Source organism: Ceratotherium simum, chromosome 3 (genome assembly GCF_057802395.1).
Source record: "Ceratotherium simum simum isolate JZ-2026a chromosome 3, ASM5780239v1, whole genome shotgun sequence".
NCBI lineage: Eukaryota > Metazoa > Chordata > Mammalia > Perissodactyla > Rhinocerotidae > Ceratotherium > Ceratotherium simum.
In genome coordinates this window covers 57,800,421-57,823,936 of record NC_141902.1, presented here as the reverse complement: position 1 = coordinate 57,823,936, position 23,516 = coordinate 57,800,421, and the positions used below count along the sequence as shown (strand labels likewise).

General features: G+C 39.9%; 1 protein-coding gene across 10 annotated transcripts in view; it reads left to right on the top strand.

Moving 5' to 3' along the window:
* The window catches only part of HERC1 (HECT and RLD domain containing E3 ubiquitin protein ligase family member 1), a 183,175-nt gene that overhangs the window by 17,678 nt on the left and 141,981 nt on the right, over nt 1-23,516 (top strand). For all 10 annotated transcript variants that reach the window (XM_087428259.1, XM_087428299.1, XM_087428280.1 and 7 more), the window contains exon 2: nt 20,624-21,580. In XM_087428259.1, the coding sequence (XP_087284385.1) occupies nt 20,651-21,580 (930 nt within the window). In that variant the 5' untranslated portion in view covers nt 20,624-20,650. The remainder of the gene's footprint in view (nt 1-20,623; nt 21,581-23,516) is intronic.

Here is a 23,516-nt window from a genome sequence, read left to right as displayed (position 1 = left end):
AGTGGATAGTTTGATTAGTTCCACAGGGATGGACTTATTTTCAAATTCTGTTATTTTCTGTCAACCTGAGAGATTTTCAGGAGGGAGGTAGGATTCAAGACGAGGGAACAAGAAAAGCTTCCCATTTCCTCCTGAGTCAGGTCTTCATAGTGTGACTTCGTTGTTTTGTTTACAAGTGAATTCTCAGGACAGTAGACATATTCAAAGATAGTTAAACTTATTTCCAAATCAATTTGCTGTTTAGATTTTCCCTGCTATAATAATTTACCTCCTGACATTTTACAATAGAGATTTGCCTAGATGTTTTCTGATATAGAAATTCATACTGTTTTAAAACAATGAAGATGTGGGTTGAAGATTTAAGAGATGGAAAGTTCTGCCTTCTCAGTTTTGTTGAACCTAACCATTCGCTGCACTTTAGCTTACTTCTGTGTAGTTTGTACAAAACACAAGCTTAAGGAAACTTGTCATTTTACTCTCTGGCTTTTATCTTCCTTCTAGGAAGGGTAGGCAACGTAGTGTCTATGTTTATGGGAGCAATATTTTTCTGCCTGCTCCTTCTGAGTAAGCCTTATAAATCTAACTCTGAGTTTATAGAGATGATATCACTGTAATTACTTAAAGGAAAATCATTATGTCGCAAGGAAATTAAAAGAGATTTGCTTAATACGGATACTCCTGGGAATATGTGAGTTTGTTACATATGGTCCATCAGGAAGGACATGGTTAAAAATGGAAAAATAACACTTATTTAACTCCTATGTATACTTTTTTGTAAAAGATAATCTTTTTTTTCCTTTCCTCTTTGCAGAACTGGGGCTCAGCTGTGTCTGGTTTAGCTGTTTCTTCCTTCCTCTCCAAATTTTTATTTTGAAAATTTGTCAAATCTATAGAAAAGTTGAAGAATAGTACACTAAACACCCATATACTTTTCACCTTGTTGTTGACACTTGTTTCACAAATTGTAACATATTATTGCAATTGCTTTTTTCTTTTCTCTAAACACACACACATTTTGCTTTAAGTGAAAGTAAGTTTTAGTCACCAAGGTTGTAGTCACTCTCCCCAAGGAGTTGTAGTCACACCGCCTACCAAGTACTTCTGGTGTGCATCTCCTAAAAATAAGGATGCTATTATCACACCTCAGGAAAATAATATGAGTTCATTATCATCTAATATACAATGTCTGTGTTTAAATTTTTCTAGTTGTCTCCCACATATCTTTTATAACTTTTTTATTTGTTTTTTCCTAATCCAGAGTCCAGTCACATTCACATATTGCTTTTGCTTTTTATGTCTCTTTAGTCTCTTTTAATCTAGAACAATCCTCTGCTTTCTGTTTTTTAATGACATTAACTTTATTGGAGAATCTAGGCCATTTGTCTTATATATAATGTCCTACAGTCTGAATTTGCTGATTGTTTCTTTAAGGTTGTATATTCAGGTTAAACATCAATTGCATGAACACTATGTAGGTGATGTGTACTTTTTGTATCACCTCAGGAAGCACTTAATGCCATTTCTTTCCATTGTAGGTGATGCTACATTTGATCACTTGTTTAAGGTGGTGACTACTACCAGATCACTTGACTGTAAATGCACGTTTCTTTCCCTTTGTAACTAATAAGTAATCTAGAGGGTGGTATTTTGAGATGGTGTAAAAATCCTCTCTCCCACAACTTTTTCCCGATGGTTTTAGCATTCATGGGAAGATTATCCTTACCTGGATAATTTTCTTTTTTTTAATAAAAAATATTCTTAAGCAATATATGCACATAGTGAGTAACCCACATCGTACAAAGGAGGTTACAGCAAAATGTATATCTCCCTTTCGTTCCCTATCTCCACTTCCCTAGTTTTTCCCAGAGTTAACTGTTACGAGTTTCTTGTGTGTCCTTTCAGAGATTCTAAACCTTTCCAGTCACGCATGCATATATATTCTCTGAGTTTTTCTTTTTACACAAATGGTGGCATACTGCAGACTGTTCTACATCTTACTATTATTATTTTTTTTTGTGAGGAAGACCGGCCCTGAGCTAACATCTGCCAATCCTCCTATTTTTGCTGAGGAAGACTAGCCCTGGGCTAACATCCATGCCCATCTTCCTCCACTTTATATGGGACGCCGCCCCAGCTTGGCTTGACAAGCGGTGCGTCGGTGCGCGCCCGGGACCCTGACTGGCAAACCGCGGGCCGCCGCAGTGGAGTGCGCGTACTTAACCGCTTGCGCCACCGGGCTGGCCCCTACATTTTATTTTTTTATTGTGGTAAAATATAGATAACATATTTGTCTGTAACATATATAGATAAATGTGACATATATATCATTTAAACCATTTGTAAAGTGTACAGTTCAGTGGCATTTAAATGCATTCACAGTGGCATTAAATGCATTCACAAAAACTCCAAGGTTGATAGCAGCCATTATTTGGAATTACTACACTGAAAACAGAATCATTAAAAACATAGTAAATTTGCTTATAGCTAGTTATCATAAACTTTTTGTACTAGAATATTGTAGTGATGTGTTTTTGTTTATTACTTTTTGTCAACAAGAGTTACTGTATCTAATGTTACACTAACTCTCCATAATGGAATATAAAAGAAGGAACTTAAAATAGTTCAAATTACTTCCCTTTGGGGGATATATGTTGAACAATTAGAGACCATACAATACAATGCCTAACGTTTATTTTCACAATTTTCAAAGTACCTCTATATAAGAGACATGCAAATTGCAAGATGAGAAAGATCATTGTGGGTTAAGGTTATTAGAAGAGGTTTAATTGGGAGGGAAAATGGTAGGATCTGAATTAGTAACTGAAGGAAGGATTTGTTAGGTAGGGTGGAAGGGGTGGGCATTCTAGGGGACAGCAGCATGGGTAAAGGTGCAGAGGTAGGAGTGAAGACATCCCAGCTGAGTGATGGTAAGGATTGGTAGGGATGTCTGACTAGAGCAGAGGTCTGTTGAGGAGCATGGGCTGGTTAAGATTTGATAGTTTGGAGGGAACAGTTGATTGTGAGCCTTGGGAAGCAGAGTGAGGAATTTTAAGCCTAGGGACCTGTATCTCAAGGTCTTGGCAGGAAATAAATGGACTAGTTATAGAAGTTTGTGTAGAGTTAAGGAAAGCAACAAAGGATTGTGAAATTACCAAGGCCTAGCAATATCGGGAAGCCGTTGTTACTTTTAAACCAGAGGGGGCGAGAAGAGGAACACTGAAGCCTGACAAGAGCTGGAGCAATGGAAGCCAAACCAGTGGGTAGGACCTGTGGTTGTAGAGGAGAGGTTTCTGAAGGTGGGGAGGGATCCAGGGAAATGAGGACCCCAATTTCTTTTTCTTCTCATCCTCTGATTGCCTGCTAATGCCTCTCATGGCCTAATCCAGCTGGAAGTCAGGGAAGCTTGGGTAGTGTAGTCCTAGAGGTCAGCCTCAAAGGGTGCAAAGCAGAGCATAGAAGAGTAGAGATAAAGTTTGTTTCCAGAGACTGGGGTAGATAAAGAATGCCTAGCCCAGGACTCACATTAAATTATTCTAACTTTGTAAGCAGAGAAACATTATACTGAGAATGCTCTTGTAGGAAGATTTGGTTTAGTGGATTTTGAGGTTCTTCTTAAAAAAAAAAGTCTCTCTTCAGGCAAAGTTCCAACTTATAACAAAAAAGGCGGAATGGAATCTATTACCTGATTTATCCTTATATCCCCCATGGGCTATGTAATCTTTTTATTTCTCTGTGGACTCCTTAGACCGGAATTAATTCATCTACCATAGAGAGTTACTGATCCCCTGCAGCAAGAAAGGGAGGTTGCCAGTGGCTTAAAGGGACAAAAGAGCGAGCAGTCAGAGTACTAGCATTGAAAAGCTTAAATCTGGTTGTAGAGTGGATGGGGCAGTGGTGATGAAGCCAAATGTGCAAATAATAACAAATCAGGTAGAATATGACATGTTATAATATGTGTAAGCAAAAATGTTATAAGAGTTTAGAGGAGAAAGTGATCAAATCTGTGTTGGTGAGTGCAGAGTGATTAAAACATGAAAGGCTTTATGGAGGAAGTGAGCTTTGACATAGGCCTTTCAAGGAGAAGTATGGATTTTGACAGATAGAGATTAGATAGGTGAAGACTCATCAGTTACAGGCACTAGCGTGAACAAAGGCACAGAGGTGGGAGTGTTTGGTTAGTTAAAGATTAGGATGTATTTAGGAGAGTTGTGGAAGATGAAATTGGAAGGCAAACTTGGCTCCCTCTGGATGGACTTAAACCCATAACAATGGCTTGTATTCAATTTTATGGGAAATGGAGAGCCATTGACTTCTTTATAGATGGGCAATGATATAATTGGTTAGAACTGAGCTTTAAGAAGGTTAATCTAGTAGAAGTAGGTAGAATGCAGTGGAATGGGGAGACGTTGGGAGCCCATTGCAGTTTTCCAGGGCAGGTTATGAGGGCTGAAGTAGGGTGGGGCCTGTGGGAATGTTACAAGAGGCTGGGGTATAAAGGAAAGGCCTGAATCAAAGACTAGTCTACAGTTTTGACTCTGAGTACTTGAGTGATGTATCAGAAGGAGCTGGTTTTGTAATGATGCAGGAGGGAGGGTAGGGGAGCATTAGGAGGTAGGGAAGCTGCAAAAGATGGTGAAGTTAGTCTTGGACATTGTGAATTGGGGGTAGGAAGCATTGACATGGTGATGTCCGTTAGGCGTTTGGAAACATAAGACTGGTGTTCTGCAGAGGTGCTGACCAGAGGTGTGGATTTGGGAGATATCTGTGTATTGATGATGGGTTAAGCTTTAGCAGTGAACAGAAATGGTTGATGTAAAAACAAAAGAAAAAAGAAAAAATACTGAGAAGAAAAAGACAGAGGTCTGCAAGTTACTGTTTTTTTGTTTGTTTTTGGTCAGCTTTTGAGGTATAATTAACATACAATAAAACTTACCATTTTAAGTGAAAAATTTGACAGATTTTGACAAATGTATGTAGTCATGTAGCCACCATCACAATAATAATATAGTCCATTTCCATCATCCCCAGGAAGTTCCCCTGTACTTCTTTGTAGTTAATCCACTCCCCCTATTCCCTAGCCACTGGCAACCACTGATCTGCTTTCTATCATTATAGTTTTGCTTCTTCTAGAATTTTATATATAGAAGCATAGTTTTTTAGTCTTTTGTGTCTGGCTTCTTTCATTTAGCATAACGCTTTTGAGATTCATCCATGTTGTTGCTTGTATCAGTTCCTTTTTATTACTGGGTAGTATGCCATTGCCATATACTATAATTTGTCTATCCATTCATCAGTTGATGGACATTTGAATTTCCAGTTTTTGGCTATTATGAATACAGCTACTATGAATATTCATGTGCAAGTTTTTATGTGGTCATGTGTTTTCGTTTTTCTGGGCAAATACCTAATGAGTGGAACTGCTGCATATATAGTAAGTACAGTATATGTTTAGTTTTATAGTAAACTGCCAAATGGTTTTTCATTTTATGAGAGTTTTGGTTGCTCCACATCCTCATCAATACTTGGTATTATCTGTTCCTTTAAATTTAGCCATTTTAGTGGGTTTGTAATAGTATCTTATATTTTAATTTGCATTTCTCTAATGACTAATGTTGAACATCGTTTTATATGCTTATTTGGCCATTTATGTATCTTTGGTGAAATGTCTGTTCAAATATTTTGTCCATTTAAAAAAAACGTGTTTTCTTATTATTGAGTTGTAAGAGTTCTTTTTGTTTATTCTCGATACAAGTCCTTGGATATATGTCTTGCAAATAGTTTTTTTAAGTTTGGGGCATGGCTTTTCATTTTCTTAGCAGTTTTTTTTTTTTTTTGCTGAGGAAGATTCGCCCTGAGCTAACATCTGTTACCAATCTTCCTCTTTTTGCTTGAGGAAGATTGTCCCTGAGCTAACATCTGTGCCAGTCTTCCTTTATTTTGTCTGTGGGACGCTGCCACAGCATGGCTTGATGAGCGGTGTGGGTCTGTGCCTGGGATCTGACCCCATGAACCCTGGGCCACGGAAGCAGAGCATGCAAACTTAACTACCACGCCACTGGACTGGCCCCGATCTTCCTCTTTTTTTGCTTGAGAATGATTAACCCTGAGCTAACATCTGTGCCAATCTTCCTCTTTTTGCTTGAGGAAGATTGTTGTTGAGCTAACATCTGCGCCAGTCTTCCTCTATTTTGTTTGTGGGTAGTTGCCACAGCATTGCTTGATGAGTGGTGTAGGTCTGTGCCCGGTATCCAAACCCACGAACCCCAGGCCGCTGAAGCAGAGTGTGCGAACGTAACCACTACGCCACCCGGTTGGCCCCTATCTTCCTCTATTTTGTATGTGGGTCGCCACCACAGCATGGCTGACAAGTGGTGTCGGTCTGTGCCCCGGATCTGAACCCACGAACCTGGGCCACCCAAGTGGCACGCACCGAACCCAACCATTACACCATGGGGCCAGCCCCTTAAAACACTATTTTTTGAAGAGCAAAAGTTTTTAATTTTGACGAAGTTTAATGTATCAAATTTTTGAGTTCTATTTAAGAAATCTTTGCTTAATCCAGGGTTGCTGAGATTTTTTCCTGTGTTTTCTTTTAGAGATTTTTGTAGTCTTAGTTCTTACATTTAGGTCTGTGAACCAGTTTGGGTTGGGTTGATTTTTGTATATGGTATGAAATTAGGGTCGAGGTTCTTTTTTTTCTGTGTGTATATCCATTTGTTCCAGCACCCTTTGTTGAAGATTATCCTTTCCCCATTAAACTACTTTGGCACCCTAGTTAAAAATCAGTTGGCCATATATATGTGAGTCTGTTTCTGGACTTCAGTTTCTGTTCTCTTGATCTGTCTTGGTGCCAGTACACGTCTTGGTAATAGCTTTATAATAAGCCTTGGAGTCATATAATGGAAATTCTCCAACTTGTTCTCTATCGAAATTGTTTTGCTACTCTCAGTCCTTTGCATTTCTGTCCTGCAAATTTCTGATAAGGACTGTGGGAAGTGTTTTGTTCTTGTTACTTGATTGGGATCATTTAATGATCTTGAGAGAGTGGCTAAGAGGAATGGATTCTATCGTAGCAACAGGACTTTAAGAATGAACTGAATTGGCAATTGATTCATTGAAACCTTCTGAGGTTTTTAATTTTTAAAAATTTAGGGTGATACAGAACATGTGAAACCACTATGATAGAGACAAGAAGCGGTGTGATTTAGTGGTTAAGAGGTTGGATGTCAGACTGTTCTGGTTTGAATCCTTAGTCTATCAATGACTGGCAGTGTGACCTTGGGTAAACTATTTAGCCTCTCTGTGCCTCCATTTCCTTTCCTAGCAAATGGGAATAATAAGAGTACCCATTTCATAGAGTTGTTTTGAGATTAAGTAAGATAATACACGTAATGGGTTTAGCACAGTGCCTGCCACATAGAAAGTGCTCAGTAATGTTAGCTGTTGTTATTGTTCTGTTCACCTAGAGAATGTAAGAAAGCTTCAGAGTTTGTTAGATTAACTTGTATGAACTGTTAAGTCTACCCCTGTGTTCAAATCCTTCCGCCTCTCTCATTTATTTCAGTTTTAGAAAGATAGTGGTAGTGCTGTTTGGTTTATTTTCCAGTCCTTTGGTAGTTTTTCCAACCTCACTTTTCATTGGTGAATTTGGTAATGTATGTATGTAATTAAATTTGGATTTGTGTATTGGACCATGTGTTGAAAAAAGAACAGTTGGTCTTTAGTGGTATAAATCTTTACTGTAAATTAAAACAAAACAGAACAACAGCAGTTTTTTTTTTCTTTGCCAGTATTTAGCTGGTTCATCAGAATTGTGAATTGGTGGTTCTTGAATGCAAGTGAAAACGCATTAGTTTGATTCGATTTTGTCTATAGTTCTTTACTTGCTGAATAAGCGTGTCTGCTTCCTGGTTTATTTGACTAGTTCTCATTATTGATGTAGCAACACAATTTGCCAGCAAACTCAGCAAGTCTTTTCCTTTTCTAAATACACTCACTTTCTAAATAGGGATGATAAAAAAAACTTTTTATCAGCTGTTTAATTTTGTACAGCTAAACATTGATAATTTGTATGGTTTAATGGGTAGAAGTGCCAAAATCAGTCAGCCTAATGAAGCTCTCTAGAAGGGAATTACTTGGGGTAGGGGTGGGGAGAGCTGGATCATAGTGTGCAGAACTTTAATTTGCAGAACTTTGCAAATGGGCTGTCCATTCTGCACTTCCAGAAATGCCTTTGATAAGTATCCTTATTGACATCTTTCTTTTATGAATCTCTAATTCATAAATCCAGAGCTTTATAAATTTAGTTGTGGATGTGAGTGTGGCAGAGGAGTGGTGGTGAATGACAAATTCAGTTTTAAACGTGTTGAATTTAAGATTCCTTTGGGACGTCTGAATGGGTATATCTTGTTAGCAGAGAATATTCAGGTCTGGAGCTCAGGAGAGAGAAATTTGGACTGGACTCATTAGCTTATGAGAATTAGGTGAAAGCCTTGGGAGTAGCTGGAAATACTCCAAAAATGTATGTACAGTGAGAGGAGGAGACAGAATTGAACTGAAGACAGAATCCATGAGGTCAGTCTGCTGTGGTACCACCACACTTGGAATCATTACTTTTAAAGTGCTTTCATTATGTCAGTTCAGAGTAAGATAATACATATCTGGGTTTAAATTAGATTTCTGTGTAAATAATGAGCTACATAGACCCAGATTGCTCAGCTCAATTCAGCAACTATTCATTTTGAGGTCCTTCTGTGTGCTTTACTTATGCCAAGCCCTGGTGATGTAAGCAAAATTGTCACTTGTCTTTGCCCTCATGGACTTTATAGACTAGTATGAGAGGACACTAAACAAATAATCACACAAATAGTACATAATTGCAAACTATGTAAAATGCTGTGAAGATAAAGTACTGGTACTGGTTGCTGTGTGAGCGTTTTAAAAGAGGGACCTGATCTCGTGGGTACAGGCAGGGGTAAGGTCCCTGAGAAAGTGACATTTAATTCGACTAGTAACTATTGAGTACCTCATATGTCTCTGGTCCTGGGCTGTTTAAACTGAGATCTTGTGACTAGATATTAACTGAGTGAAAGAGGGTAAGATGGAAAAGGTAGGCTCCAAGTAGAGGGAACTGCATGTGCAAAGATCCTGCAATAGAAAGGAGCATGGTGCTTTCTATAGGAGGCTATAGGTGTAGCTATAGGAGAGCAAGGGGAGAGGTCAGTTCTTGGCCTTCTCAGCCATAGGAGAGATTTTGTTCTGTAGAGTAAAATTATTGAAAAGCTTCTGAAAGTTTTTTTTTTTTTTTTTTAACTTTTTTTCCCATTTAAATAGACTTTAAGTTTTTATTGTAGAAAAATATTAAACATATACAGGAGTGGAGAGAATATTTCCCAACATCCGGTTTCAACAGTTATCAACTCATGGCTACTTTTATTTCATTTATACCTTCTGCACTGTTTTCACTTACAACACATCCGACACCAAATGTGTGGGTTTTTTCCTTACACCAACCAGTTCTCCAACTGTCCAGACACTAATGGGGTATCCTCCAGTTTAACTCAATTCTGACACTAACTATCTGGAATTAGCACAGACCTCACAGGTTAAGGGCTCAGTCCCACAGAACTGCCTCCACTTCAGATGCCAGTTGGAAGTCCCAGGTTGCCACCTGTACTTTTGACCAACCAGCTATAAATTGGTGGTTCCCAATATCCCCTTGTCAGGTTTGATAATTTGCTAGAATGGCTCACAAAAAGCAGGGAAACACTTGACTTGCATTTACCAATTTCTTATAAAGCATAAAACTCAGGAACAGCCAAATGGAAGAGAGGCATAGGGTAAGGTGTTTGAAGGGGGCGGGGATGGGGTGACAGGAGATTGGTGCACGGATCTTCATGCCCTTTTTGGGCACACTGGAAACTCTCCAAACCCTGTCGTTTAGAGGTTTTTATGAAGGTTTCATTATTTCAGCATGATTGATTGAAGCATTGGCCGTTGGTGATTTAACTCAATCTCCATCCTCTCTCACCTCCTGGGAGGTGGGGGTTGAGAGGCTGAAAGTTTCAACTTTCTGATCATGGCTTGGTCTTTCTGGAGACGTGCCGCCATCCTGAAGCTAATTAGGGGCCCCCAGCCACCAGTCATCTAGTTAGCATACAAAAGATACTCTTGGGCCGGCCCTGTGGCTTGGTGGTTAAGTGCGCGCGCTGCGATGCTGGTGGCCCGGGTTCGGATCCCGGGTGCGCATCAAGGCACCACTTCTCCGTTCATCCTGAGGCCGAGTCCCACATACAGCAACTAGAAGGATGTGCAGCTACGACATACAACTACCCACTGGGGCTTTGGGGGGAAAAAATAAAATAAATAAAATCTTTAAAAAAAAAAAAAAAGATACTCTTATCGCTTCATTGATTCTTGGGGTTTTATGAGCTGTGTGCCTGAACCAGACAAAGACCAGATATCTATTTCTCATCATACTACATGCTCCCATCCACTTTCCTTGCTTTTTGCATCTTAAATGCAGGCAGTCACTTAGGAGATTATTTTGGCGGTCCAGATGAGAGATGATTGATTATAGCTTGGATGGGGGTTATGGCAGTGAAAATGGGGATGTATGGATAGATTTGAGAGCTGTTTAGGGGGTGATACACTTGTGCAAAAGTATGCATACTGGGGTATGTGAAAATTCCAAAATGAAAAAGGGTAAATCATGCATACAATAGGAGAAATAGACCAACCATGAAGTAGCATGGATTAGCTGGTGTTGTGGGAAGAGGTAGGGCGTTCTTGAGTTTTGTTCAACCCAACCAACTTTATTGACTGAGGTACTACATTACTAGTTGTCTTTGATACATTCTTTTTTATTTTATTTTTTTTTGCTGAGGAAAAATAGCCGTGAGCTAACATCCGTGCCCATCTTTCTCCATTTTTGTATGTGGGATGCCGCCGCAGCATGGCTTGATGAGCGGTGCGCAGGTCCGTGCCCGGGATCCGAACCGGCGAACCCTGGGCTGCCTTAGCGGAGTATGGGAACTTAACCATTATGCCACTGGGCCAGCCCCTGTTTGATACATTCTTATTTCCTAAGTCAGGTATGACCAACTCCTCCTGGAACCTCCTGCTTCTTTGTATTACTTGGATAAGTTGCTTCTTTACTCTTAAGGCCTAATCCCAGGCCAAGGGTGAGCAGTTTCTTTGTCCTCTTAATTACTATGAAGCAGACTTGTTACCTTTCTGGGCCAAAGGTCTTGTACCTTGGTTTCACAGCATCTTTCCCCCGCCCAAGCAGTGTGCCTTTTATTAAAAAAAATTTGTATGTCTGTGTGGTTAAATACATGTAACATCAAATTTACCATCTTTTTTTTTATTGTGAAATTTTTCTTGCCCATTATTGTTTATCAGTCACCATATAAGCGCATTCCTCCACCCCTCGTGCCCACCCCCCACCCCCCTAGCCCCTGGTAACCACCAAAAGTTCTATCTGTCCGTGTGTTGGTTCATCTTCCACATGTAAGTGAAATCATGCACGGTTTGTCTTTCTCTTTCTGGCTTATTTCACTTAACATAATACCCTCCAGGTCCATCCATGTTGCAAATAGGACGATTTTGCCTTTTTTATGGCTGAGTAGTATTCCATGGTATATATATATATACACCACATCTTCTTTATCCAGTCATCAGTCATCAACCCAAGCAACTTGGGTTGCTTCCCTGTCTTGGCTATAGTGAATAATGCTGCAATGAACATAGGGGTGCATAAGCCTCTTGGGATTGTTGATTTCAGGTTCATTGGGTAGATACCCAGTAGTGGGATAGCTGAATCATAAGGTATTTCTATTTTTAATTTTTTGAGGAATCTCCCTACTGTTTTCCATAGAGGTTGCACCAGTTTGCATACCCACCAGCAGTGGATTAGGGTTCCCATTTCTCCACAGCCTCTCCAGCATTTGTTGCTTTTTGTCTTGGTGATTATAGCCATTCTAACGGGTGTAAGATGATATCTTAGTGTGGTTTTGATTTGCATTTCCCTAATGATTAGTGATGTTGAGCATCTTTTCATGTGCCTATTGGCCATCTGTATATCTTCTTTGGAGAACTGTCTGTTCATTTCCTCTGCCCATTTTTTGATTGGGTTATTTGTTTTCTTTTTGTTATTCAGTTGTGTGAGTTCTTTGTGTATTATGGAGATTAATCCCTTGTCAGATATATGGTTTGCAGATATTTTTTCCCAGCTGGTGGGTTCCCTATTCATTTTCATCCTGGTTTCATTTGTCTTGTAGAAGCTCTTTAATCTGATGAAGTCCCACTTGTTTATTTTTTCTTTTGTTTCTCTTGTCTGAGTAGACATGGAATTCAAGAAGATCCCTTTATGGCTGATGGCGAGTAGTGTACTACCTCTGTTTTCCTCCAGGAGTTTTATAGTTTCAGGTCTTTGATCCATTTTGAGTTAATTTTTGTGTATCCTGAAAGAAGGTGGTCTGCTTTTCATTCTTTTGTAAGTGGCTGTCCAGTTTTCCCAGCACCATTTATTGAAGAGACTTTCCTTTCTCCACTGTATGTCCTTAGCTCCTTTGTCAAAGATTAGCTGCCCCTAGATAGGAGGTTTTATTTCTGTACTTTCAATTCTGTTCCATTGATCTGTGTGTCTGTTTTTGTACCAGTACAATGCTGTTTTAATAACTATTGCTTTGTAGTATGTTTTGAAGTCAGGGATTGTGATGCCTCCAGCCTTGTTCTTCTTTTTCAGGATTGCTTTAGCTCTGTGGGGTCTTTTGTTGCCCCATATGAATGCTAATATTCTTTGTTCTGTTTCTGTGAAGAATGTCCTTGGGATTCTGATTGGGATTGCATTGAATCTGTAGATTGCTTTAGGTAGTGTGGACATTTTAACAATGTTTATTCTTCCAATCCAAGTGCATGGAATATTTTTCCATTTCTTTATGTCATCATTGATTTCACTCAGTAATGTCTTATAGATTTCATTGTATAGGTCTTTCACTTCCTTGGTTAAATTTACTCCTAGATATTTTATTCTTTTTGTTGCAATTGTAAATGGGATTGTCTTCTTGAGTTCTCTTTCTGTTAGTTTGTTGTTGGTATATGGAAATGCAACTGATTTCTGTAAGTTGATTTTGTACCCTGCCACTTGACTGTAGTTGTTGATTATTTCTAATAGTTTTCCAATGGATTCTGTAGGGTTTTCTATATATAAGATCGTGTCATCTGCAAACAGTGCGAGTTTAACTTCTTCATTGCCTATTCGGAGTCTTTTTATTCCTTTTTCTTGCCTAATTGCCCTGGCAAGAAGAAGTACTTGAGGTTCTGTGTTGAATAAGAGTGGCGAGAGTGGGCACCCTTGTCTTGTCCCTGTTTTCAGAGGGATGGCTTTCAGTTTTTCCCCATTGAGTATGATGTTGGCTGTGGGTTTGTCATATATGGCCTTTATTATGTTAAGGTACTTTCCTTCTATACCCATTTTGTTGAGAGTTTTTATCATAAATGGATGTTGGATCTTGTCAAAAGCCTTCTCTGCATCTATTGAGATGATCATATGGTTTTTATTCCTCGTTTTGTTAATGTGGTGTATCACATTGATTGATTTGCGGATGTTGAACCATCCTTGTGTCCCTCGTATAAATCCCACTTGATCATGGTGTATGATCTTTTTAATGTATTGCTGTATTAGGTTTGCCAATGTTTTGTTGAGGATTTTTGCATCTTTGTTCATCAGGGATATTGGTCTGTAGTTTTCCTTTTTAGTATTGTCTTTGCCTGGCTTTGGTATCAGGGTGATGTTGGCCTCATAGAATGTGTTGGGAAGTGTTCCATCTTCCTCTATTTTTTGGAATAGTTTGAGAACGATAGGTGTTAAGTCTTCTTTGAATGTTTGATAAAATTCTCCAGAGAAGCCATCTGGTCCTTGACTTTTATTTTTTGGGAGGTTTTTGATTACTGTTTCAATCTCTTTACTTGTCATTGGTCTATTCAGGTTCTCTATTTCTTCTTGATTCAGTTTTGGGAGGTTGTATGAGTCTAGGAATTTATCCATTTCTTCTAGATTGTCCAATTTGTTGGCATATAGTTTTTCATGCTATTCTCTTATAATCTTTTGTATTTCTGTGGTATCTGTTGTAATTGATCCTTTTTCATTTCTAATTTTATTTATTTAAGCCTTCTCTCTTTTTTTCTTGGTGAGTCTGGCTAAGCGTTTGTCAATTTTGTTTATCTTCTCAAAGAACCAGCTCTTTGTTTCATTGATCCTTTCTACGGTTTTTTTAATTTCAATTTCATTTATTTCTGCTCTGATTTTTATTATTTCCCTCCATCTGCTGACTTTAGGCTTGGTTTGTTCCTCTTTTTTTAATTATGTTAGGCGTAGTTTGAGTTTGCTTATTTGGGCTTTTTCTTGTTTGTTAAGGTGTGCCTGTATTGCTATGAGTTTCCCTCTCAGGACCGCTTTTGCTGCATCCCATATGAGTTGGTATGGTGTATTTTCATTTTCATTTGTTTCCGGATATGCTTTGATTTCTCCTTTAATTTCATCAATGATCCATTGGTTTTTTAGTAGCATGTTGTTGAGTCTCCACAGCTTTGTCACTTTCCCGCTTTTTCCTTGTAGTTGATTTCTAACTTCATGGCATTGTGGTCTGAAAAGATGCTTGTTATGATTTCAATCTTCTGAAATTTATATAAGCATGCCTTGTTTCCCAACATATGGTCTATTCTTGAGAATGTTCCATGAGAAGAATTGTAATCTGCTTGAGAAGAATGTGTAATCTGCTGTGTTTGGATGGAGTGCTCTGTATATGTCTATTAAGTCTGTCTCATCTAGTTTTTCCTTTAGGTCCGTTATTTCCTTAGTTATTTTCTGTCTGGATGATCTGTCCATTGATGAGAGTGGGGGGTTAAGATCCCCTACTACTATTGTGGTGTTGTTAATATCTCCTTTTAGGTTTGTTAATAGTTGCTTTATGTACCTTGGTGCTCCTGTATTGGGTGCATATATATTTAAAAGTGATATGTCTTCTTGATGGAGTGTCCCTTTTATCATTATATATTGCCCCTCTTTGTCTCTCATTACCTGTTTTATCTTGAAGTCAACTTTGTCAGATATAAGTATGGCAACACCTGCTTTCTTTTGTTTGCCGTTAGCTTGGAGTATTGTATTCCATCCTTTCACTCTGAGCCTGTGTTTGTCTTTAGCACTGAGATGTGTTTCCTGGAGGCAGCATATTGTTGGGTCTTGTTTTTCAATCCATCCCACCACTCTGTGTCTTTTGATTGGAGAGTTCAGTCCATTTACGTTTAGGGTAATTATTGATATATGGGGGCTTCTTGTTGTTATGTTATCGCTCTTTTTCTGGTTCTTTTGCATTTCTTTTGTTTCTTGTCCCGTGTGTTTTGGACTACCAATTTAGTTTGGTAGTTCTGTATGGGGGTTCTCTTAGTTTTCTCTTTCTTTATCTTGTGTAATTCGTTCTGATTATTTGGTTGGTGGTTACTATGAGGTTTGTATAAAAAATGTCGTGGATGTCATAGTCCATTTTTTGATCGCCTCTTATTCCCTTAGACTAAGTCGATTTGATCCCTTTCCTCTTCCCCTTCTAAGTTATTGTTGTCACATCTTATTCCTTCTCGTGTTGTGAGTTCGTGTTTAACATGATGAGGTTATATTTATGCTTGGTGCTTACCTTCCCTTGATCTTTGGTTTTATTTATTTATTTTTTTTTAAAGATTTTATTTATTCATTTTTTTCCCCCCAAAGCCCCAGTAGATAGTTGTATGTCATAGGTTCACATCCTTCTAGTTGCTGTACGTGGGACTTGGCCTCGGGTTGGACGGAGAAGTGGTGCCTTGGGGCGTGCCTGGGATCCGAACCCGGGCTGCCAGCATCAGAGCGCGCGCACTTAACCGCTAAGCCACGGAGCCGGCCCGATCTTTGGTTTTACATTTAAGTGTTTGCTAATCTATTTTGATAGAGGACTGCAATTTTTCTGGTTTTGTCGACCGATTTTCCTCCTTGTTCAAAACTTTGAATCCCCTTTCTCTTTTTTTCCTCAGGGATGAGGGCCTTCTTGAGCATTTCTTGTAGTAGGGGTCTTGTGGCAATGAACTCCCTTAGCTTTTGTTTATCTGGGATAGTTATTATTTCTCCATCATATCTGAAGGATATTTTTGCTGGATAGAGTATTCTTGGCTGAAAGTTTTTGTCCTTCAGAATTTTGAATATATCGTTCCACTCTCTCCCAGCCTGTAACGTTTCTGTCGAGAAATCGGCTGAGAGCCTGATAGGATATCCTTTGTATGTTATTTATTTTTTTTTTTTGTCTAGCTACCCGTAATATTTTTTCTTTGTCGTTGACTTTTGCCAGCTTTACTACTATATGCCTTGGAGAGAGTCTTTTCATGTTGATATATTTAGGAGATCTGTTTATTTCATTCACTGGTATTTCCAGCCCCTTCCCCAGGTTTGGAAAGTTCTCAGATATCACTTCTTGGAACAAGTTCTCTGCTTCTTTTTCCCTCTCTTCTCCCTCTGGAATACCTATAACCCTTATGTTGGACTTCCTAATTGAGTCGGATATTTCTCAGAGAGTTCCTTCAATTCTTTTTAGTCTTAGTTCTCTTTCCTCCTCCATCTGGAGCATTTCTGCATTGCTGTCCTCAATATTGCTAATTCTTTCCTCTGTGTTGTTGGCTCTGATCCTTAAGGCTTCCAGCTTTGTCTTTATCTCCTCTATTGTGTTTTTTATCTCTAAGATTTCTGATTGGTTTTTTTTTTTTTTTTTTTACAGTTTCAAAATCTTTTGTGAAGAAATTCCTGATTTCATTGAAGTGTCTGTGTTTTCTTGTATTTCATTAAGCCTTTTTTATAATGGCTATTTTGAATTCTCTGTCATTAAGGTTATACATTTCTGTGCTTTCCAGGTTGACTTCTGGGTGCTTGTCATTTTCCTTTTGGTCTGGAGATTTAATATATTTTTTCATGGTGCCTGTTGGTGTTGGCTTACTTTTCCTCATAGTGAAAATATATGGTCACAGTTTCCTATTGCTGCTGCTGGGTGGGGGTCAAGGGCTGTGTATTCTGGCCCACCTCAATCCGCAGGCACTCTCATTGGCCCCTGGCTAATCTGAGGCGTGGCTGTGTGGAGGCTGCTGGGGTGGAAGTGTGGGAACAGCTGGAGCTGGAGTGTGGGAACAGCTGAGACTAAAGTGCAGCTAGGCTGAAGCAGCTGGGGCTCTGGTGTGGGTGGGTTGAAGCAGCTGCAGCTGAAGTGCCACTGGGCCAAAAAAGTAGGGGCTGGAGCACTGCTGGGCCGAAGAAGCTGGAACTGGAGTGCGCTGGGCTGAAGGAGAAAGAGCTGGAGCGCTGCTGGGCCAAGGAAGCTGGAACTGGAGTGCACTGGGCCGAAGGAGGAGGAGCTGGAGTGCGCTGGGCCAAAGAAGGAGGATCTGGAGTGCACTGGGCCAAAGAAGAACTGGAGTGCACTGGGCCGAAGAAGCTGGAACAGGAGTGTGCTGGGCTGAAGAAGGAGGAGCTGGAGTGCCGCTGGGCCAGAGAAGCTGGAACTGGGGTGCGCTGGGCCGAAGAAGGAGGAGCTGGAGTGCCGCTAGGCCAAAGAAGCTAGAACTGGAGTGCGCTGGGCTGAAGAAGGAGGAGCTGGAGTGCCGCTGGGCCAAAGAAGCTGGAACTGGAGTGGGGTGGGCGGAAGCTGCTGGTGCCAAGTCAGCTGGAGCCTGAGCACTGGCCAAGCGGAAGCCGCTGGAGCCAGGGGTTGGGGCGTGCAGTCAAGCCAAAGGAGCTGGGGGTGGGGCTGTGGCACAGGGAAGCCGGGGCCATGGCTTGGTCCAGCCAGAGCAGCTGGGGTTGTGGCATGGTGGGGCCTGAGCTGTCACTGCCTCTTGGTGCGGAGGCACAGGCTTGCCCCACTGCTGGTCAGGCCTGGGCACCTGGGGGCCGCCGCCCGTGGGGGTGGGGTGTGGTGATACTGCCCCTGCTGGTGGGGCCCAGGCGCTGGAGGGCTGTTGCCTGTGGGGGTGGGGCGTGGTCATGCTGCCCCTGCTGGTGGGGCCTGGGCGCCTGGGGGTTGCTGCCCCTGGAGATGGGGCTGAGCTGAATCACCAGTCGGGCGGGCCGGGTAGAGGAGGGGTGCTTACTTTTGCCTCCCCAATCTCAGAGATTTCTCACCTCGCTGTCGTTCTCTGGTCTGCTGAGAGGCCAGCCCAGAACTGAACCCTCGCAACAGTTCTGCTCTCTCCATAGTGGGATCCCTTCGGGCTGTGAGGGGTCTTGAAGAGCGCCGGTTTTCACGTGGCGAGCCACCCCTCCCCCTCCTCTGAGAGCCGCGTGGTCTCAGTCTCTGGGTCACAGTCCTTGGGGAAGGAAAGGAGCTCCTCTTACCTCCTTCCACTTCCTCTGGGGATTCCAGCACCTCCGTTCTCAGGTGTACGGCTGCCTGGGTGCCTCAAACGTCCCCTGTGTTGTGTAAATAGCTTCTGTTGGAATATGAATGTCCTTTTTGTTGTGTCTTAGAGGGGGAGAGGTGAGTGGGGAAAGCTTGTTCCACCATGCTGCTCTGCCTCCCGAAAAATTTCAAACATACAGCAAAGTTGAAAGCTTTAAAAATGAACAGACATATACTCACCACCAAGGTTCTACCATTAATATTTTACTATACTTGTTTTACCACGTATCTATCCATATATATATATCTTTCCACACACATGCACATTAATCCATCTTATTTTTTGATGCATTTCAAAATAAATTACAGACATCAGTATATGTCCCCCCTAAATATACTTCAAGATGCATATCAACTGGAGTTCAGTGTTTATTGAGGTAAAATTTACGTGCAATGAAATGTAAAAATCTTAAGTGTGTATTCACTGTGTTTTGACAAATCCATGCACCTGTGTAATCCAACATTACCATCACTTCAGGAAGTTCTCTTGTGCCCCTTTTCAGTCTATTCTTGCCCTCACCTTCTAGGAGCAACCACTGTTTTGATTTAAGTCTTTTTACAGACATAGGGGTGTTTTTGGATAAATCCCTAGGAGAGGAATTGTTGAGTCACTGAGTAAGTATATATTTAGTTTTATAAGAAACTACCAGACATCTTTTTTTTCTTTTTTTTGTGAGGAGGATTAGTCCTGAGCTAACACCTGTTGCCAATCCTCCTCTTTTTTGCTGAGGAAGATTGGCCCGGGCTAACATCCATGCCCATCTTCCTCCACTTTATATGGGATGCCGCCACAGCATGGGTTGACAAGTGGTGTGTCGATCTGTGCCTGGAATCTGAACCTGTGAACCCTGGGCCGCCGAAGCAGAGCACACAAACTTAACCGCTATGCCACTGTGCCGTCCCCTCTAGACATCTTTCTGAAGTGGTTGTTCCATTTTACACTCCCACAAGCAATGTTAGAATTCTTGTTCTTTTACATCCTTCTAACATTTGGTGTTGTCCGTCTTACTAATTTTAACCATCCTTATGGATGTGTAATAGTATCTCTTTGTGTTTTTAATTTGCATTTTTCTGATGGATAATGATGTTGAGCACTTTTCTTGTTCTTATTGGCCATTCATATATCTTCTGTGAAGTTTTGTTCACATCTTTTGTCCATTTAAAAAGTTAGGTTGTCTTTTTATTAATGAGTCATAGGAGTTCTTTATGTATGTTGTATGCCAGCCTGCCAGTCCTTCGTGGAATATATGTTTTGTGAATATTTTATCTCAGAGGAGTTAGTTTTTAACTCCTTTTTTTCAACACTTATTGAGCACTTACTATGTGCTGGAATACAGCAGTAAGCAAAATATACAAAAACATTCCTGCCCATTTGGAGTCACTGTAGTTCTTCAGTACAGCCAGGGAGACCAGTAAGAAGGTTCCTTAAATGATCCAAGAGATGACGGCTTGGACAAGGGTTTTAGCAATGGAGGGGGTGAGAAGTGTTTCGATTCTGCATAAATATTTTGAAAACAGAGCTAACATTCAATTTGGAGTGGAAGAGAGGGAGGAATCAATGATGACTCCCAAGGTTTTTGGCCAAAGGAACTAGAAGGATAGAGTTGCCATTTATTGAGATGAGGAACAGGTTTGTGTAGGGGTGGTGGTAGTAGTGGGTTAGGAATTCAGTTGTGAGGATGTTAAGTTTGAGATGCCTATTAGATATCTGTATGGAGAGGTCAAGCGGGAAATTGTTTGTATGAGTTTGGAGTTCAGGGAAGAGGAGTGGATTGGAGATACAAATTTGAAAGTCATCAGCATAGAGTATCCACTGTTATACTGACAGTGAGACCAGAACCTGAAGAGAAAATGTACACAAATCACTAATTTTTAAAATAAACTTTTTCTTTTTGGGATAATTTTAGATTTACACAAAAGCCTCAGAGATAGTACAGAGTTCCCGTATGACCTTCACCCATTTTCACCTAATATTAATATCCTGTAACTATGGTAAATTTATGAAAGCTAAAATACTAACATTGGTACATTACTGTTAACTAAATTCCAGACATCATGTTTCATCAGTTTGAGATCACTAATTGTAAGATGGAAGTTTAGAAATTTAATGAATCATCTATATAAGTGTTTGACTGCTTTTTCTTCTCTGTTTACAGAACTAATGGCTGAAGATTAAAATCAACATGGCAACTATGGTTCCACCAGTGAAGCTGAAATGGCTTGAACACCTCAACAGCTCTTGGATTACAGAGGACAGTGAATCTATCGCTACAAGAGAAGGAGTTGCTGTTCTATATTCTAAACTGGTCAGCAATAAGGAAGTAGTACCTTTGCCCCAACAAGTTTTGTGCCTCAAAGGACCACAGTTGCCAGATTTTGAACGTGAGTCCCTTTCAAGTGATGAGCAGGACCACTATTTGGATGCCCTTCTTAGCAGCCAGCTAGCACTAGCGAAGATGGTGTGTTCAGATTCCCCATTTGCTGGGGCGCTGCGAAAACGACTGCTTGTACTCCAACGTGTCTTTTATGCACTTTCTAATAAATACCATGACAAAGGCAAAGTGAAACAGCAGCAGCATTCTCCCGAGAGCAGCTCTGGGTCAGCAGATGTCCATTCTGTTAGTGAACGACCCCGGTCAAGCACTGATGCACTTATAGAAATGGGTGTTCGAACTGGTCTAAGTTTATTATTTGCACTTCTCAGACAAAGTTGGATGATGCCTGTGTCCGGACCTGGTCTCAGTCTTTGCAACGATGTTATCCATACTGCAATTGAAGTTGTGAGCTCTTTGCCACCATTATCTTTAGCAAATGAAAGCAAAATTCCTCCTATGGGCTTGGACTGCTTATCACAAGTAACAACATTTCTTAAAGGAGTAACTATTCCCAATTCTGGGGCCGACACTTTAGGTCGTAGATTAGCTTCTGAGTTGCTGCTTGGTTTAGCAGCTCAGCGAGGCTCTTTGCGGTATCTTCTTGAATGGATAGAAATGGCTTTGGGGGCTTCAGCAGTTGTAAATTCCATGGAGAAAAGCAAACTACTATCAAACCAGGAAGGAATGATCAGCTTTGACTGCTTTATGACTATATTAATGCAGATGAGGCGTTCTTTGGTACGTACTAGCAATCTCAACTTTAAAATACTGATCTAACAATTTTGGGAAAAGTCAACCCAGCTTTTAATGAATTGGTGATAAAAGTGAATGATTTGAGAGTTCTAGTGGTGATTGTTAGGTTAGTTAAATATTTCATATACTTTGAGGGAAGAAACTTTTATACATGTTGATGTGAATATATAATTCAAGCACAGGCTAGTTGGTAACAGTGTTAAGACCACTGGATCAGGAGTCAGGATTATAGTTTTAGTTTTATGGCTTCTTATGGGAACTTGGGAAATTCACCTAACTTCTCTGTGTTTTAGTAAACTTATATGTAAAATGAGGGGCCTTGGCTAGTGAGTGTGGAGGCCTTTTGAAAAAAAATCTCTAATTTCATCCTTCTCAATTTTTATTAAGCATTTACTATGTGTTAAGTATTATTCTAGGCCCTAGGGATACAGCAGAGAAAAATACAGTTTCTGTCCCATGCAGCTAACAGCCTAGTAGGGGAATCAGACAATAAATATATGATTTCAGGTACAGTCATGTGCCGCATAACAATGTTTCAGTCAACAACGGACCCACGTATACGATGGTGGTCCCATAAGATTAGTACCGTATAGCCTATGTGTGTGGTAAGCTATACCATCTAGGTTTGTGTAAGTACACTCTATGATGATCATATGACAATGAAATTGCCTAGTTTCTTATGATGTATCCCCGTCGTTAAGTGAAACGTGAGTATAGTGAGACATCCTAAGAATTAAAATAAGGGAAGGAAAAGGAATTCTATAAAATGATAAGCTCAGGGCAGAGATTGGGAGGGGAGAGGTGTGTTATTTTAGTTAATGTGGTCAGAGAAGGACTCGCAGGTGTGACGTTTGAACAGAGACCTGAGTGAGGGGAGTGATGAGCTAAGCAAAGATCTGTGGAAAGAGTATGTTGTTCCTGGAGGAAGTTAATTGCTTAACTCTCATAAAGAAACTAACCCTGGGGACCATATTAAAGAATAAACAATAAAATATAGTACAGTATGATCAATTTCAAGAATTTCTAAGACCGAAATGTAATGCCTTTGTGAAAACAGTAAAAATTCGAATTAAGAATACAAATTTAGAATATAAAGATTGAAACACATATAAACTGACTTAATTTCATTTGGGTTATGTTATCAGTCTTTTTGGTCTCCTTTATTACCAGATATCAATTAACAAATTTGTTTAGTTAAAATAACTAAAAATGCCACTTGTAAATTATGTATGTATATTTAAAGACTTTTTCCCCCTAAAACAAGTGGAAAACTCTTGGATTGACGGGAGTGTTTCATAAAAAACAGTTATGTTGAATTTATTTTCTAACTAGGGTATTTAAATTTTCACGTGGTTTATGTTTTGCATTTGTGAACTGAATGGTAAATAGTGGGTCATTTTTTACAAATAATTTTATTATAAATAAGTGCTTGGAGATTTTAGATCATAAGATCTATGAAAATCTGAACTTCTTAACGTTAAATAAAACTAAGACAAGAAAAGCATGCAGTGCTTTGTTTGGGATATGGAACGTTGACAAGGGCCCTGTGATCTTCACCCGAAGTGGAAACCTAGAGCTGGAGATTCAGTGATCCAAGTAAGAAAGGTTTGAGGGAACAGCTATGAGAGGCAGTTAGGCCCCTTTGTGTTTTCTTATTTAATATTTAAACCCACTCGTTTGTACATCTGTTTTTCTAATTTTATTTTCTGATTCTTAATACTTTCTGGTAACATCCTCTAAATTTACACTGCTTTCAAATATGTAATGCCATTTAATGACCTAAAATATTGTATCTATTCATGGTCACATGTTAATATTTCTGTGAGGTCCCTTAGTTCTTTATTTTACAGTCTATTTATTTTGCATTGCCTTTATTACAAAGAAAAGATATTATTTTACAATCTAGTTATATGATTATATG